The sequence below is a fragment of the Panthera tigris genome, chromosome D2 (assembly GCF_018350195.1).
Source record: "Panthera tigris isolate Pti1 chromosome D2, P.tigris_Pti1_mat1.1, whole genome shotgun sequence".
Lineage (NCBI taxonomy): Eukaryota > Metazoa > Chordata > Mammalia > Carnivora > Felidae > Panthera > Panthera tigris.
Genome location: NC_056670.1, coordinates 49775380 through 49790105, shown reverse-complemented (window position 1 = coordinate 49790105; position 14726 = coordinate 49775380). Strand labels below are relative to the sequence as shown.

General features: G+C 34.4%; 1 protein-coding gene across 7 annotated transcripts in view; it reads right to left on the bottom strand.

Moving 5' to 3' along the window:
* The window catches only part of KIF20B (kinesin family member 20B), a 72666-nt gene that overhangs the window by 16025 nt on the left and 41915 nt on the right, over positions 1-14726 (bottom strand). For all 7 annotated transcript variants that reach the window (XM_042960888.1, XM_042960892.1, XM_042960893.1 and 4 more), the window contains 4 exons: positions 13123-13183; positions 4357-4482; positions 3571-3698; positions 1765-1920 (listed from right to left, as the gene is read on the bottom strand). In XM_042960888.1, coding sequence (XP_042816822.1) covers positions 1765-1920; positions 3571-3698; positions 4357-4482; positions 13123-13183 — 471 coding nt within the window. The remainder of the gene's footprint in view (positions 1-1764; positions 1921-3570; positions 3699-4356; positions 4483-13122; positions 13184-14726) is intronic.

Sequence of the window (14726 nt, the reverse complement as noted above, 5' to 3'; positions counted from 1 at the left end):
AGGATTCTGTCTCCCTCACTCTCTGCCCCTCCCCTACTTGCATGCACGCGCTCTCTCTCTCTCTCTCTCTCACAATAAATAAAAATAAAAATAAAAAAAAAGAAATAGAAGAGGACCCTTCTGAGGTACCTCTGGAGTAATCTATTTCTTGAACTGGATGGTACTTAAGTAGATACTGATTTTACAAATATTTCCCGAACTACTGTTTGTTTACTTACTGTATTATATGTGACAATTTTAAAAATTAACTATTTATATACCTTAAAATGGCAGAAACATACACCCTAGATATGATGGTAAAGAAATGTATGGGAGAAAGAAGGAAGCTAGCTTTCTCAAGGATTGCAAAGTAGGTTTCCTTGCTAGCATTGCTGCCAATGACTGGGACCACTGACTGAGAAAGAAAATAGCCCTGATTCCTGTTTTTAAATTGGAGTGACTCAAAGCCAGCAGTTTTGATTTCACTTCTTGCCTCTTACTATTGCCCAGGAAGGAATGATGGGCTGTGGAACAGGAGCAGAGAACTAGAAGCAACCTTTCCTTTTAAGACATGTAGCAGCAGAATCCTGCTCAACCCACCACTTCCTGAGGATACCTTCAATCACATGGAATTGGCACATGAAACACATTACCATCTCAGAGCCGCAGTAACGACAAGTGTTAGCCTCACACAATTTAGCATGTGACCAAAAGAGTCAAGACTCTAAGGAAATGACAACTAATGTCATATTGTATTCCAGATGAGATTCTGGACCCAGAAAAAGACATTAGTGGGAAAACTGATGAAATTCTAATAAGGTCCACAATTTAGCTAACAGCACTGCAATAAGGTTAATTTGTTGGTGCTGATCCTTGTACTGTCGTTATGTAAGGTGCTAACATCAGAAGTTAGTGGTTAAGTGTACAGGAACACTCTGTATAAGTTTTGCAACTTTCCTATAAATAAAATGATTTCAAAATAAAAAGGTAAAATTATTTTAAAAATTTAGTGGGAAAATCACCCTTACCTTATGGAAAATTAACATCCTATTTTTATAGGAAAGCTTAGCTATTATCTATAAAACTCTGTCATAAACAAAAAAATACCAGCAATGACAATGTGATACTGCCCAGTTACTATGATAGTAAAGAGAAAACGAGGTTTTCATTTAAAGATAGTGTCAATATGTCGCTCAAGAGTTTTCCTAGGACCAATGATGCCTTTTAACTTCTTTTTTTTCTGTTGGCAACATAAGGTGCCAAACATACTAAGCAGTCAATTAAAATAGGAGGGGAAGAATAAGCCAAGATAGAATGCTGTAAGAGCTACAGCTAGTCAATGTAAAACTGAAGGTCATTTCTACCTGTAGGTCTTCTAGAAACTATTTGGTTGACTTTTTAAAAGTCCTGATAAAATCAGCTTATGAGGTAAAATACACACACCATGTTAGTAGAATCTACAGTTGAAAATGCAAAATCTTATAATATAGTAAGGATCACCACTGTAGCAATCAAAAGGAAGAGACGTTTAAGTTCTGTATCCAGATACTGAGATGTAATTAGGCATTTTCCCAACCTGCTAAATGGACTGAAAAAAGTTAAAATAAGAACATAAGTGAACTTCAAAATTGGGACAGAAAAGTCATCTTACAAATAGACTGCTTTTTAAAAAAAGCCAAGAAAATCAGGCAGCCATGTAAAGACTGATAAGAACCCCAGGGATAAATTTAACAAACCAAAGAAAGCTGGTAAAATACATCAAAGATAAAGTATATTGTTACCCACCAGTTCATTTTGTTGCTTTAAACAACGCTCTCTGTCTTCAGCATATTTTTTCATCTCTTTGTTTCGTAGATTCTCAGCTTCTTTTGCTTGAGTGATAAGCATCATTTTTTCTTCTAGCCATTTCTTTCTATCAGCTTTATATTTACGTTCAGAGTCCTATATATATAAATAGTACAAGCAACTATCACATGCTGAATAAGTAATAGTCGGTAAATGTATTTTTATAACATATTCATATAACCCATCACTTTTTTTTACCTTTTTGAAACTTAAAAATAAGCATTTTTCATTAAACAATGATAAGAACAGAGTTTATTTTGGATTATAGAATGAATGCTGCTGGTTTCCTTTTCTAAATGGACTTCATTTTATAAACTTTATTTTGCTATGAAGTCCATTTAAGGACTCTCCTTCATCAGTGACCTTAAGAAGAAATAAACAACTTCTATTTCTGAAAGAGTTACAAAGACCCAAGTCTTTCTAAACACCAGAAAACAAAACAAACAAACAAAAAAAGAGTTGGTTTGTGATGGTTATTTCTTTTTTTTTTTTAAATTTTTAATATTTATTTATTTTGAGAGAGAGAGAGAGAGTGTAAGCAGGGGAGGGGCAGAGAGAGAAGGAGACACATAATCTGAAGCAGGCTCCAGGCTCTGAGCTATTAGTACAGAGCCTGACACGGGGCTTGAACCCACAAACTGTGAGATCGTGACCTGAGCCAAAGTTGGACGCTTAACTGACTGGGCCACCCAGGGGCCCCCATGATGGACATTTCTGATTGCATGATATCAAAAATAAAATATTCCTGGGTATACAGGATGCCAAATAAAAAACAACTTGTACAACAGGACGTTTATTAATTTGAGGAACACTGGGAATAGCTAGACTGAAGTAATTTCCTTTCCAGAATTAGAAAGTTTACAATCTAAGATATGTGATTACGTCATTTGAGGACAACATAAAATAAACCAATATGAACTTAATATGAACATTCTCAATATAGTTAATATATTTTTTCATAAATAATGCAGTATTAACTTTGTTTTAGCTGCTTTGGGGTTTTCCCCACAGCAAGGGTAAATATTAGAATACAAATTAACAGTTAACAAAAGAAAATATTCTTTATTTATTCAGTATCTGATTATATATGTAGCATGAGTTTAAGAAACCATTTAGGTACAGCCAACTTTTTAAAATCATTATTATGCTTTCTTCAATTTTAAAACCAGTCCTTTCTAATCAATGTAGAAAATTTTAAGTAGTATTTGGTAAACCCCATTAGAAAAATATTTCCCCCATATGTTGTATGCCTTACAGTATTTAGAGTTGAACATGGGAAAAATATAAACACAAAACAGAGTATCTTCTATATGATGCAGTTTCAAATATATTCCAGTGTCCACATACACAACTGTATTCTTTTCCAACTTCATAACTGAAAATTAAAATGATTATTTACAAAATAATCTTCCTAACAGTCCTCTTCCCCACCGCAGAATTTGATGACTCAGAAGCTTAAGGAGTAGAAAAATAGGTACAAACACATAAGAAGTTGTGATTTAAGAATTAGATATATAGAATATAAAAATGAACACCCAACCACTGTATTTTCCTAGGCACTAACGGTGATTTGTATCTTGAGAATTTCCACGCCATGTCATTTCAATGTATACTGAAAAATTATACCTATATGCTAAACATTTCCCAGGAGTATTTCACCCATATCTAAATTAATTATAAACTATTTGCCGAATTCTCTCTCATGAGAAATACAATGGAGAGATACATACACACATAAAATCGTACCTGTAACTCATCCTGAAGCTTACTGAGCTTTTCACTAAGTACATCTGTGTTATCCTCAAGTTCTTTATTTGACCTTTGATTACTTCTGTCTTCCAGATCTTTGCATTTTTCCTTCCATTTTTCCAATTCTAATTTGAAAACATAAATTTATTTTTTAAAGCATATGAAAAAGTTATACCATACAGAGATCCTGTGGCATGAGATACAGACAAGAATCAGCAGAACCCAGAAGAAAAAACACAAACGCAGATGAGAACAGAGCCAATTCCAATGACTTCATTTTTAAGAGTTCTTACCAAATCCAAATTCTTAGAGAAGAGAAAGTACAAGGACCTCTCAAGAACCCACTGAATAGTGTTCAGAGTATACAGTGTTAAATGCATCTTAACCTTAATTATGTAGGAAACTTCTCAAAAATAAAAAATAAAATAAACCGTGATGGTATTCTGAAGGATAGAATCAGGGCATTCACTGACATAAACATATAAGATGATACTAAAAAGCTGGACAGAGGTGAAACTCGATTGAGAAATTTATTCTTACGTCTGGGAAACATTACAAGCTATCATCCAGTTATTATGAAAGTGTCCTTATTCCTTCTTTACTACATATAATTTTACTTAGACAAAACAATTTTCACCACAATGGAAAACAGCAAGTGATAGGACATTCGGAAAACACGCCAATACTTTTATTATACTCAACTCCTTCTAAAAGGGAAAGAAATCTAGGAAAATACAGAGAAGAAAATACAGACCTTGAGATATTTAAGCAACCATGTTTTACCTGTGGCCAGTCTTTCGGCTTCCTCTAACTTCACCTCAAGCACTTGATCTTGTTCTGCCTGAGTTTGTTCCTGTTCTTCCAATGTCATTCGCATGTCTTCAATTATTTTCTCTTTAACATTTAGATCTAAAAATTTGAGGAGAACATTTTAGAAACTACTAACATGTACATCTAACTATCCAATTTTTCTTGAGTTCTTCTAAAATTAAAATACACTTTTATTAACTAAAATAGAATCTGAGTTCCACATAAAAGCTTTGTCTTGTTCACTGCTGTACCTCAATGCCTAGAACAGTACTGGCAGATATGAAGCACTAAATAGGTATCTGACATACAGATAGATACTTGAATGATTGCAAGAATGGATGGATGGAAAAGAAACTCTTTTCAGATAAAATTAACAATTTTTTATAATATCAAACTATTGGTACTAATAAACACAAATCTCGGGGCTTAGAAAAACCATTATTTGCAAAACATTCATTTTCAGTATAATATTATCAAACCAAAAGTAAAACATTTACCTCCTAAAAACAAAAAGGGCTCAATCCCAATTTGACTTTTTTTTTTTTTTAGATCTCAAGTAATTATTTTTTTCTACAAAAATTTCCAAAGCCAAATATTTACTTCTAGTATTTTTAAAATCAGCTCTTCAGGAATGACTGTGCTATTAGCCTTACCAAAATTGTTTCTGGCCCTTAAAAAATGACAATAATGACATAAACAATTCCATTTTAATGCTGCCTGCAAGAAAGAGGGAAAAAGGAAAACGTGGCCTCTGGAGACGGCCACATTTGTAGCAGGGCACTACTACAAAACTTACCAAAACTATTATTACTGACGCCAGAGGTAATAAACCTCCAGATGCATACAGTTCAACCTCAGGTCACTGAACATTAAAAATGACAAAAACCTCAAAAGGCCTTCTCAAAGTGCACATAAAGCAATTAAGAAAATAAAGACAAAACACTAAGAAAACATTATATGAATAATTTTTAGTATTTCTGTCCATTTATGTAAGCTGCCAGGAGTGCTAATAAAACAGAATTCCTCCTAGGATCGAAAGGAGTCTTAGTATTATTATCTAAACTCTTTCTTTTAAAAAGTATGATTTGCAAATATATTCAGATTATACAATTAGTTAATTAAAAGTTTATTCAAAGAACCCCTTCTCTCTTCCACCCTAGATTTTACTCTAAACTAGAAGGCTAGAAAGAAAAAGGTTTTAGTATCTAGTTACCAATTAGGAAAGTCCCAGGACACCAATGACAATTTCACTAATGACTATTATTATTTGAAAGGTAGGTGCAGTTAAAAAAAAGAAAGAATTATTTTATCAGTCACTACCTCCAATAATATACACTTCATTTCAGGAAGCAATCCAGAAATACACAACTAATAAAATGAAATAAAGCAGCATGAGGACAGCTATGAGACAGCTATCTCTTCACTGCTATCTAAAGATAGCCGTGAGCTACCACAGCTAAATAAATGACTGTCAAATAAGCCAGCAACCAAGCATTTAGCATTGAGGGGAGAGCGTCACTAGAGCTATGGTGTCCTAGGAAGGCTTCAAGGAATAAAGGCTTCAACATAACATTTGTGAACAAGTAGGAAGTAGAAAAAAGGGCTATCACGTACACGAGGCCAGGGAGAGAAATAAATATAAACGCCATCCAAGACTCCAGATTAGAAATACTCACTTATTGATAGTTAAAATTTATTTCAGAATATATACCAGATGTACACGGACCAACTACAGAAGCATGAAACCACAGGACAGCAGTTTCACATATCACACTGGCAAAAGTCCGAAGTTTGGTAACACCTGATACTGGCAAAAATGTGGGGAAACGGGCATTCTATGCACTATTTTACTGTGAATATAAACTAGTTTAATCACGTTAGGGAGCAATTTAGCAATATTTATCAAAATTTCAAATACTCATCATTTGGGCCAACAATTACACTGCTAAGACTTTTCCTTACAAATATATTTACATGTATCCACACTTTTGTACAAATTTATTCACGGTAATGTCTATAATAACAAAAAAACAATGTCTGAAATAACCAAAAGTATTTTTTTCATCAAAAGAGTTCATATTACTGGACACTAGATTATAAATGTGTTGTTAATTTTCTTAAGTATGATACTGTATTTATGTAAGATGATTCCTTACCTTATGAATTTCATGATAAAGTATTTAAGCGTAAAGTATCATTGATGCCTGCAAATATCTTTCAAGTTGCTCAGTTTTATACATGCATATTAGAGAAAGAGACAAGAGCCAGAGACAGATGCAAATGTGACAAAATATTTAAAAACAGTGAATCTAATAAAGGGTATTCAGGTCATCTTTACTTTCTGATTCCTTCACAAATGTTTATTTCTTAATTAAAATTTGAGAAAAATAGGAATAAGGATTCCTACTTTATAAGCAATTGAAATTGTACCTTAAATTAGCATATAATATTCTCTACTAGATTTTGACATTATGTTTCATTTATGATCAACACCATGTCTTCAGGCCAATGAAGGACTCCGCTCCTTGCAATAGTGTATATTAAAATCAGTTTTATCTCCTCTATCCTAATAAATTTTATTACATTACTTAAGGCTTTCTTTCAAGGGAATAAAATTTTCTTTTCCCATTAAAAAAAGGGGGGGGGGGTGCCGCCTAGATGGCTCAGTTGGTTGGGCGTCCAACTTCGCCTCAGGTCATGATCTAACCATTCGTGGGTTTGAGCCCCATGTCAGACTCTGTGCTGACAGCTCAGACAGCAGCTTGGAGCCTGCTTCAGATTCTGTGTCTCCCTCTCTCTCTGCCCCTCCCCCACTCTCTCTCTCTCTCAAAAATGAACATTAAAAAAAAGGTCATATTAAATACAGTATGATATATCAATATCAATAAAATGTAATATTATTTAGCCTTTTAAAATAAAGGTTAAGGGGCACCTAGGTGGCTCAGTCAGTTGAATGTCCGACTCTTGGTTTTGGCTCAGCTTGTGATCCCAGGGTCATGGGATGAGCATTGGAGCCTGTTTGGGATTCTCTCTCTTTCTCTCTCTGCCCCTTTCCCCCAATCTTTCTCTCTCTCAAATAAAATAAAATTACAAAGTTAAAAAGGGCGGGGGGGGGGGGAAGGTAAAGTAAGATCTGTGTGTGATTATATGGAAAAATTTCTCAAAACTTCCCAAGTATGTAGAGACTTATTGTTTTAGTTAGTGATTTCTTCTGGGGTATTTTTCTTGAGATCATATATTTCCAAAGGAAATGTGTGGTCTTTTATTTGCCTTCTTTATCACAGGAATAGAGGCAAATAGAGCAGGTCACAATAAGAGAACAAAACAAATTAGTCTGGATAGAGCAGAAAAGTTATATTAGGCTAGAAAAAGGTAGACTAAAATCCCTAGCTAGAGGGTGAAAGTTTGTGTAGGCAATATGAAGGGATTGAAAAATTTTAATAGGAAAATGACAATGAAAGAAGAGTTTTAGAAAAATCTAATCTAGCTGTGTTGCTATACGAGTGAGTTTGACATAAAACCTGGCAATGAGCTAGGACAAATATGAGGAGTAAAAAGAAGTAAAATAACTTAGGTACTACTTCTGAGGGTGTGGGAAGACAATATTATTTAAAGTCTAAAAGCAAAGATAGTCAAACATTTTCTGCAAAGGGTCAGATAACAATTATTTTAAGGACTATAACAACTATTTACCTCTGCCGCTGTAATATGAAAGCAGCCAGACAATACAAAAGAATGTGTTGCTATGTTCCAAAACTACTTAAAAAATTAGGCAGTAAACTGGATTTGGTCAGAAGACTTCCATCTCCTAATCCCTGGTCTAAACAATGGAAATAGTAGACATCAGTAACAGAGATCCAGAAAGTTAAAGCAGTTTGAGCACAGACATTCACATTCAGAATTTAATAAGACTTCAAAAATTTCAGCATAGGAAAAGAAAATTGTAGACCAATATCCCATATGAAAATAGTTGCAAAACCTCAACAGAGTACAGCAAACTAAGCCCAGCAACATATAAAAAGCATTATACACCATGACCAAGTGGGATTTATCCCAGGCATGCAAGTTTAGTTCAACATATAAAAACCAATCAATGCAATACACCTAATTAATTAAGAATAAAACCATACAATTGTCTCGATGGGATGCAGAAAAAGACATTTGACAAAATTCAACACATTTTAATGATAAAAACACTCTATGAACTAGGAACAGAAAGAAGGGAACAAACTTCCACAACCTGATAAAAAGCATCTACAAAAACCCAACACCTAACATTATACATAGTGGTTAAAGAATGAAAACTTTCCCCCTACAATCAGGAATAAGACAAAAATGTCCACGCTCATCACTTTTATTCAACACTGTTCTGGAGGTTTTAGCCAGAGCACTTAAACAAGAACAAGAAATAAAAGTCAAAAAGAATGAAAACAAAGAAGTAACACTGCCTTTATTTGCAGATGACATGATACTGTACATAAGAAGAAAGAGACAGAAAGAAAGAAAACCCTATTAGAGTTTATAAAGTAGTTCAGCAAGTTTACAAGATACAAGATAAATATAATTAAATCTATTGTGTTTCTATATACTAGCAATTAACAATCCAAAAAATGGTATTAAGGAAACAATTCCATTTTCAATAGCATTACAAAGAATAAAACAGAAATGAATTAACAAAAGATGTGCAAAATGTATACACTAAAAAATAAAAAATATCACTGAAAGGAATTATAGAAGGCCTAGCTAAATGAAAAGATGTTCCACATTTGGCTGACAATTTCCCCAAAGAGATCCTCAAGATATAACACAATTTCCATTAAAATTCTAGCTGGCTTGTTTGCAGAAAATGACAAGCTGATTCTAAAATTCATGTGCAAATGCAATGAACCCAAAATAGCCAAAACAACACTTCTTAATTTCAGAACTTACTGTAAAACTATAATAACAATACAGTGTGGTAATGGCATTGAAAGTCCAGAAATAAACCCTTACATTGATGATCAACTGATTTTCAACAAAGGTGCAAAGACAATGCAGTAGTAGGGGGAAGAAGAGTCTTTTCAAAAATTGGTTCTGGGACAACTGAATCTTCATATGTAAAATTAAGTTAGACACCCCTACCTTACACCATATACAAAACTATAACTCAAGTAGATTAACTCAAAATGAATCAAAAATCTAATTATAAGAGCTAAAAGCTTAAAACTCTTAGAAGAAAACACAGATGACTTTGGATTAAGCAACAGTTTCTTAGACATGATACCTAAAATACAATCAGTCAAAACAGATAAATGGGACTTCATCCAAAACTTTTATGCATCAAAGGACACAATCAAGGGAGTGAAAAACAACCCACAGAATGGGAGAAAACATTTGCAAATCTATCTGATAAGTCATGTATCCAGAATATATAAAGAAGTCTTACAACACCATAATAAAAAGACAAATAACCCAAATGAAACATGGGCAAAGGACTTCAATTTCTCCAAAGATATACAAGTGGCCTATAGCACAAGACAAGATGCTCAATACCAATAGTCATTAGGGAAATGCAAATCAAAATCACAATGACATAATACTTTATACCTACCTGCATGTTAGGTTAAATAGTGTCCCCCCCACAAAATTCATGGCCACCTACGATGAATATGACCTTATTTGCAAATAGAGTATTTGCAGATATAAGCAAGTTAAGAATAAGGTAAACTAGATTAGAGTGGGCCCTAAATCCAATATGACTGGTCTTCTTTTAAGAAGAGGGTAATTTGGACAGAGACACATAGGGAGAAGACACCAATACAGACACACCCATAAGAAAGATGGCCATGTTCCCTATCTCCACTCATCACGCTCTCTCTCTGTCTTAAAAATAAATTAAACATTAAAAAATTAAAAAAAAAAAAAAAAAAAAGGGTGCACCCGGATGGGTCAGTCAGTTGAGTGTCCGACTTGGGCTCAGGTCATGATCTCACAGTTTGTGAGTTCGAGCTCCGCGTCGGGCTCTGTGCTGACAGCTCAGAGCCTGGAACCTGCTTCAGATTCTGTGTCTCCCTTTCTCTCTGCCCCATCCCCACTCACACTCTGTCTTAAAAATAAGTAAAACATTAAAAAAACTAAAAAAAAAAACAAAACAAAAAACCAGAAAGATGGCCATGTTAAAACAGAGACAGATTGAAGTTATGCTGCCATAAGCCAATGAACACAAAAGACTGCCATCAAGCATTAGAAATCAGAAGAGACAAGGAAAGATTCTTCCCCAGAACCTTCAAAAGAAGCATATCCCTATCAATACCTTCAGATTTCTTGCTTTCAGGGCCGTGAGAAAAGAAACTTCCATTGTCTTAAGCACCAAGTTTGTGATACTTTGTTAGAACAGCCCTAGGAAACTAATACTATAAATTTTTAAATGAAAAATAACAAATTCTGGTAACTATTTGGAGAGCTTTCATTCACTGTTGGTAAGAATGTAAAATGGTATAGCCATTGAGGGAAAATTTCATAGTTCCTCAAAAACTTAATCACAGAGCTATCATCATATGACCCAGTAGTTCCACTCATGGATATATATCTCCAAGAGAACTGAAAACATATGCCCACCCCAAAATTTATACACAAATAGTCATAAAAGCCAAAAAGTAAAAATAACCCATGTCCATCAACGGATATATAAATAAAATGTGGTATATTTGTTATGATGGAATATTATTCAGCCATAAAAAGGAATATAGTACTGATACATGCTACAGTATGGATGAAACTTGAAAACATGCTAAGGGAAAGAAGTGAGACACAAAAGGCCATATATTGTATGCATCCATTTCATGAAATGTCTGCAACAGGCAAAGCCAGAGACAGAAAGTATGTTAGTAGATGACAGGGACTGAGGAGTGACAGCTAATGGGTATAGGGTTTCTTTTTTGGGTGATGAAAATGTTCTGGAATTAGATAATGATAGTGATTGTACAACCGTGTAAATTTACTAAAATGCACTCAGCATTACACTTTTAAAAGGTAATTATTAGGTATTATAGCTCAATTTTTAAAACAAGAATTTTATACTAAGATATCGAAGTAAATGGTACTCAGTGTTTAAATGGACATATAGAAGCCAAAGTGAAAATGCCCTTTGTGTTTGCTGGGGAATGAAATCACAGGAGTGAATGAACTCTCAAGTGAGAAAACAAAAGGAACAAAGAGGATGAGGCCTTCATTAGGAAAGTTGCCACAGTGGCTGAGGCTCATTCTGAGAGACAGGCAGCAACTGGTACAGAACATATCACAACAGCTGAGACAAGTCTCAAAAGGGGGGAAGCTACATATTTACCATTTTATTTAGAAAAAAATATACTCACACACAATAAATGCTACATAAAAAATGAAAAGGAGGAAAAGGAGGAGAGTGAATAATTATGCCAAAATAAAAGAAAGGACAAAGGAAAGGAGGAATTGCAAAAAGCTAATAGATTTGAAAATACATAGGTTAAAAGCGACTTGGGAGCAAGTTTCAAGAGCATGGAAGTCAGATTAAAGTTGTCAAAATGGGCCTATGCCACAGTTCTCAATACTCTGCAATGAGAGGAAAAATTAAAATATGATAGAAACTATATCCTGGTCCAAGGGCATGCTTTTTCAGAATAGCTAAGATCTATTCACATTTATCAACAATGACAAAAGAGTCAAAGTAAAGAAAATCCCTAAAAGCATTATAGAAATAAGAAATGTTAAGGGACAAAAGCCTAAAAAGGCAGGCAGGAGAAAATAGGACAGTGTGCAGATATATACACAGCATATTTATGCATACACACACTCAAATATTTGATCCTAGTTAATCCCACAAATGTCCAAATCATCTAAACAAATAATCTGGTTGACCTACCCCTTCTTTTTAGTTGGCCAAATACAAATAGCATGAAATTAGTGAAGAGAATCTGAAACTTAAGAATGAAACAGACCTACGTTCAAATCCCAGCTCTACTAACCACACAACTAAGAGATTGAGGGATGAGTGACGGGCAGTAGAGGAATGCACATAATATCACAAATAGAAAGATGTATCATCTACAAAGGTAATTTTACATTTCAAATTTAAAAGTAAAATTTGAGTAAAAAAAGCAAAATTCAGCACATAAGATGTGAAGCTGAAGTACTTAATGGTTTTTAAAAACTTTTTTAAAATATTTTAATTTTAAAGATGTTTTACTTGACGTATATTCTTACATGATTTTGCTAGAAATCTATTCCATTCATTGTGACCTATGTAACCGACTTTGTTTTTCAGAAAATAGTGGCCATTATCTAGAAATCAATATTCCTTTAACTGAGCATTGTTTAATGTTTTATTTTTCTAAGAATAAACTTTATGTTGACAAGTTACTTATTAGGATCAATGCTTTTCTGTGGCGCCTGGGTGGCTCAGCTGGTTAAGTGTCTGGGACTCTTGATTTTGGCGCAGGTCATGATCTCATGGTATCGTGAATTCGAGCCCTGCATCAGGCTCTGTGCTAACTGCACAGAGACTGCTTGGGATTCTCTCTCCCTTTCTCTCTCTGCCCCTCTCCTGCTTGTGCTCTCTCTGTCTCTCTCAAAACAAATAAATAAACTTAAAAAAAAAAATCAATGCTTTTCTCTTTTGATACAGTTACATCTTATGTTGACCTTACTTTATAATTTTCAGAGGAAAATGCTAAATCAATTGTTATGCAGTTATTTTAGTACCGGAAATAGAGACTTGCTCCTGACCTTTGCATACTCTCTCATACTGTTGTATAGCTTCTTTCACATTCTGATTATTTAACTGCTCCTGCAAAATGAAACAACAGGAATTAAATGCAAATGTAACTAAAATGCACACCAATATTTAATACTGGGATTTAAAAATAGGGTTCAATGTTAGGTTTGAAATCTCTCTCCTACAAGGCTGATTACTAGTCTCAAACTTCCAAGTTTTTTCACCTTGGAGAAAAGGGCAGGGTGAGAGTAGTAATAAGAAAAACAAAAACAAAAACAACTTGATACCTTTAATCTACCTCAAAGTTACTACCCAGTCATTTTATTTACTCAATATTTTAAGCTACCAGGTTTCTCTTATACATCAAAAAAGTAGAAATGAGGATATGGAGGCTCACTATACATTTAACAATAGAAGGAACAAGGAAAACCATAAAAAAAAGTTCCCTATCAATAAACTTAAAAAGCTGAAAAAATAGGGTCCTCCAAACCCTCTACATAGAAAGTAGCTGGGAAGTTTGAAAAAAATAACAGACACCACAAAGGCAAGACTAAATTATGGACACTGGAAATCTTCCAATTCTAGTTTTAACCTACCTGGTAATCCTTTATTCCCTGTCTCATTCAGTGTCAACACTATCTCCTCACTTTATAAATTTTACAATGAATCGTTACAGAACCTGGAAATCTCTGAATCCTATTATGAAAGTACAGGCTGCTTTATTAGGATTACATTCAGTTAAAAATTAAATCATGTGTTGGGGCACCTGGGTGGCTCAGTGAGTTGAGCATCTGACTTCGGCTCAGGTCATGACACCGTTTGTGAGTTCCAGCCTCGCGTCGGGCTCTGTGCTGACAGCTCAGAGCCTAGAGCCTGCGTCAGATTCTGTGTCTCCCTCTCTCTCTCTGCCCCTCCCCCTGCTCATGCTCTGTTTCTCTCTCTCTCTCTCTCTTTCAAGAAATAAACATTTAAAAAAATTTAAATCATGTGTTTATATCTGAATATTCATTGGTTTGCTTCATTTAAAAGCAAACATGCAAAGAATACAACAAATCCATTCTTTTTATTGTTGCCCAATCCACTTAATTGATGTCAAGCAAAATATAATCACTTATAAAGGGATTTTGCTTTTTTTTTTTTTAGTTCTTTTTTTTTAACGTTTATTTATTTTTGAGACAGAGAGAGACAGAGCATGAATGGGGGAGGGTCAGAGAGAGAGGGAGACACAGAATCTGAAACAGGCTCCAGGCTCTGAGTGGTCAGCACAGAGCCCGACACAGGGCTCGAACTCACGGACCGTGAGATCATGACCTGAGCCAAAGTCAGATGCTTAACCGACTGAGCCACCCAGGCGCCCTGGGATTTTGCTTTTTAAGTGTCCTTTTGAAAAATAGTTTTTTTAGAACATGAGCTTCACTTTCTTTTTACTTTTTATTTTGAAATGATTTTAGATTCACAAAAAAGTTGCAAAGATAGAAGAGATCTCCTGTATAACCTCCACGTAGCTTCCCCTAATGTTAACTCTTACATTATCAAAGTACATTTATTTAAAAATTGCAAAACACTGGACAGAAGAATGAGTAGTTGAGTCTCCATTGTCTATTTAAAATATGGA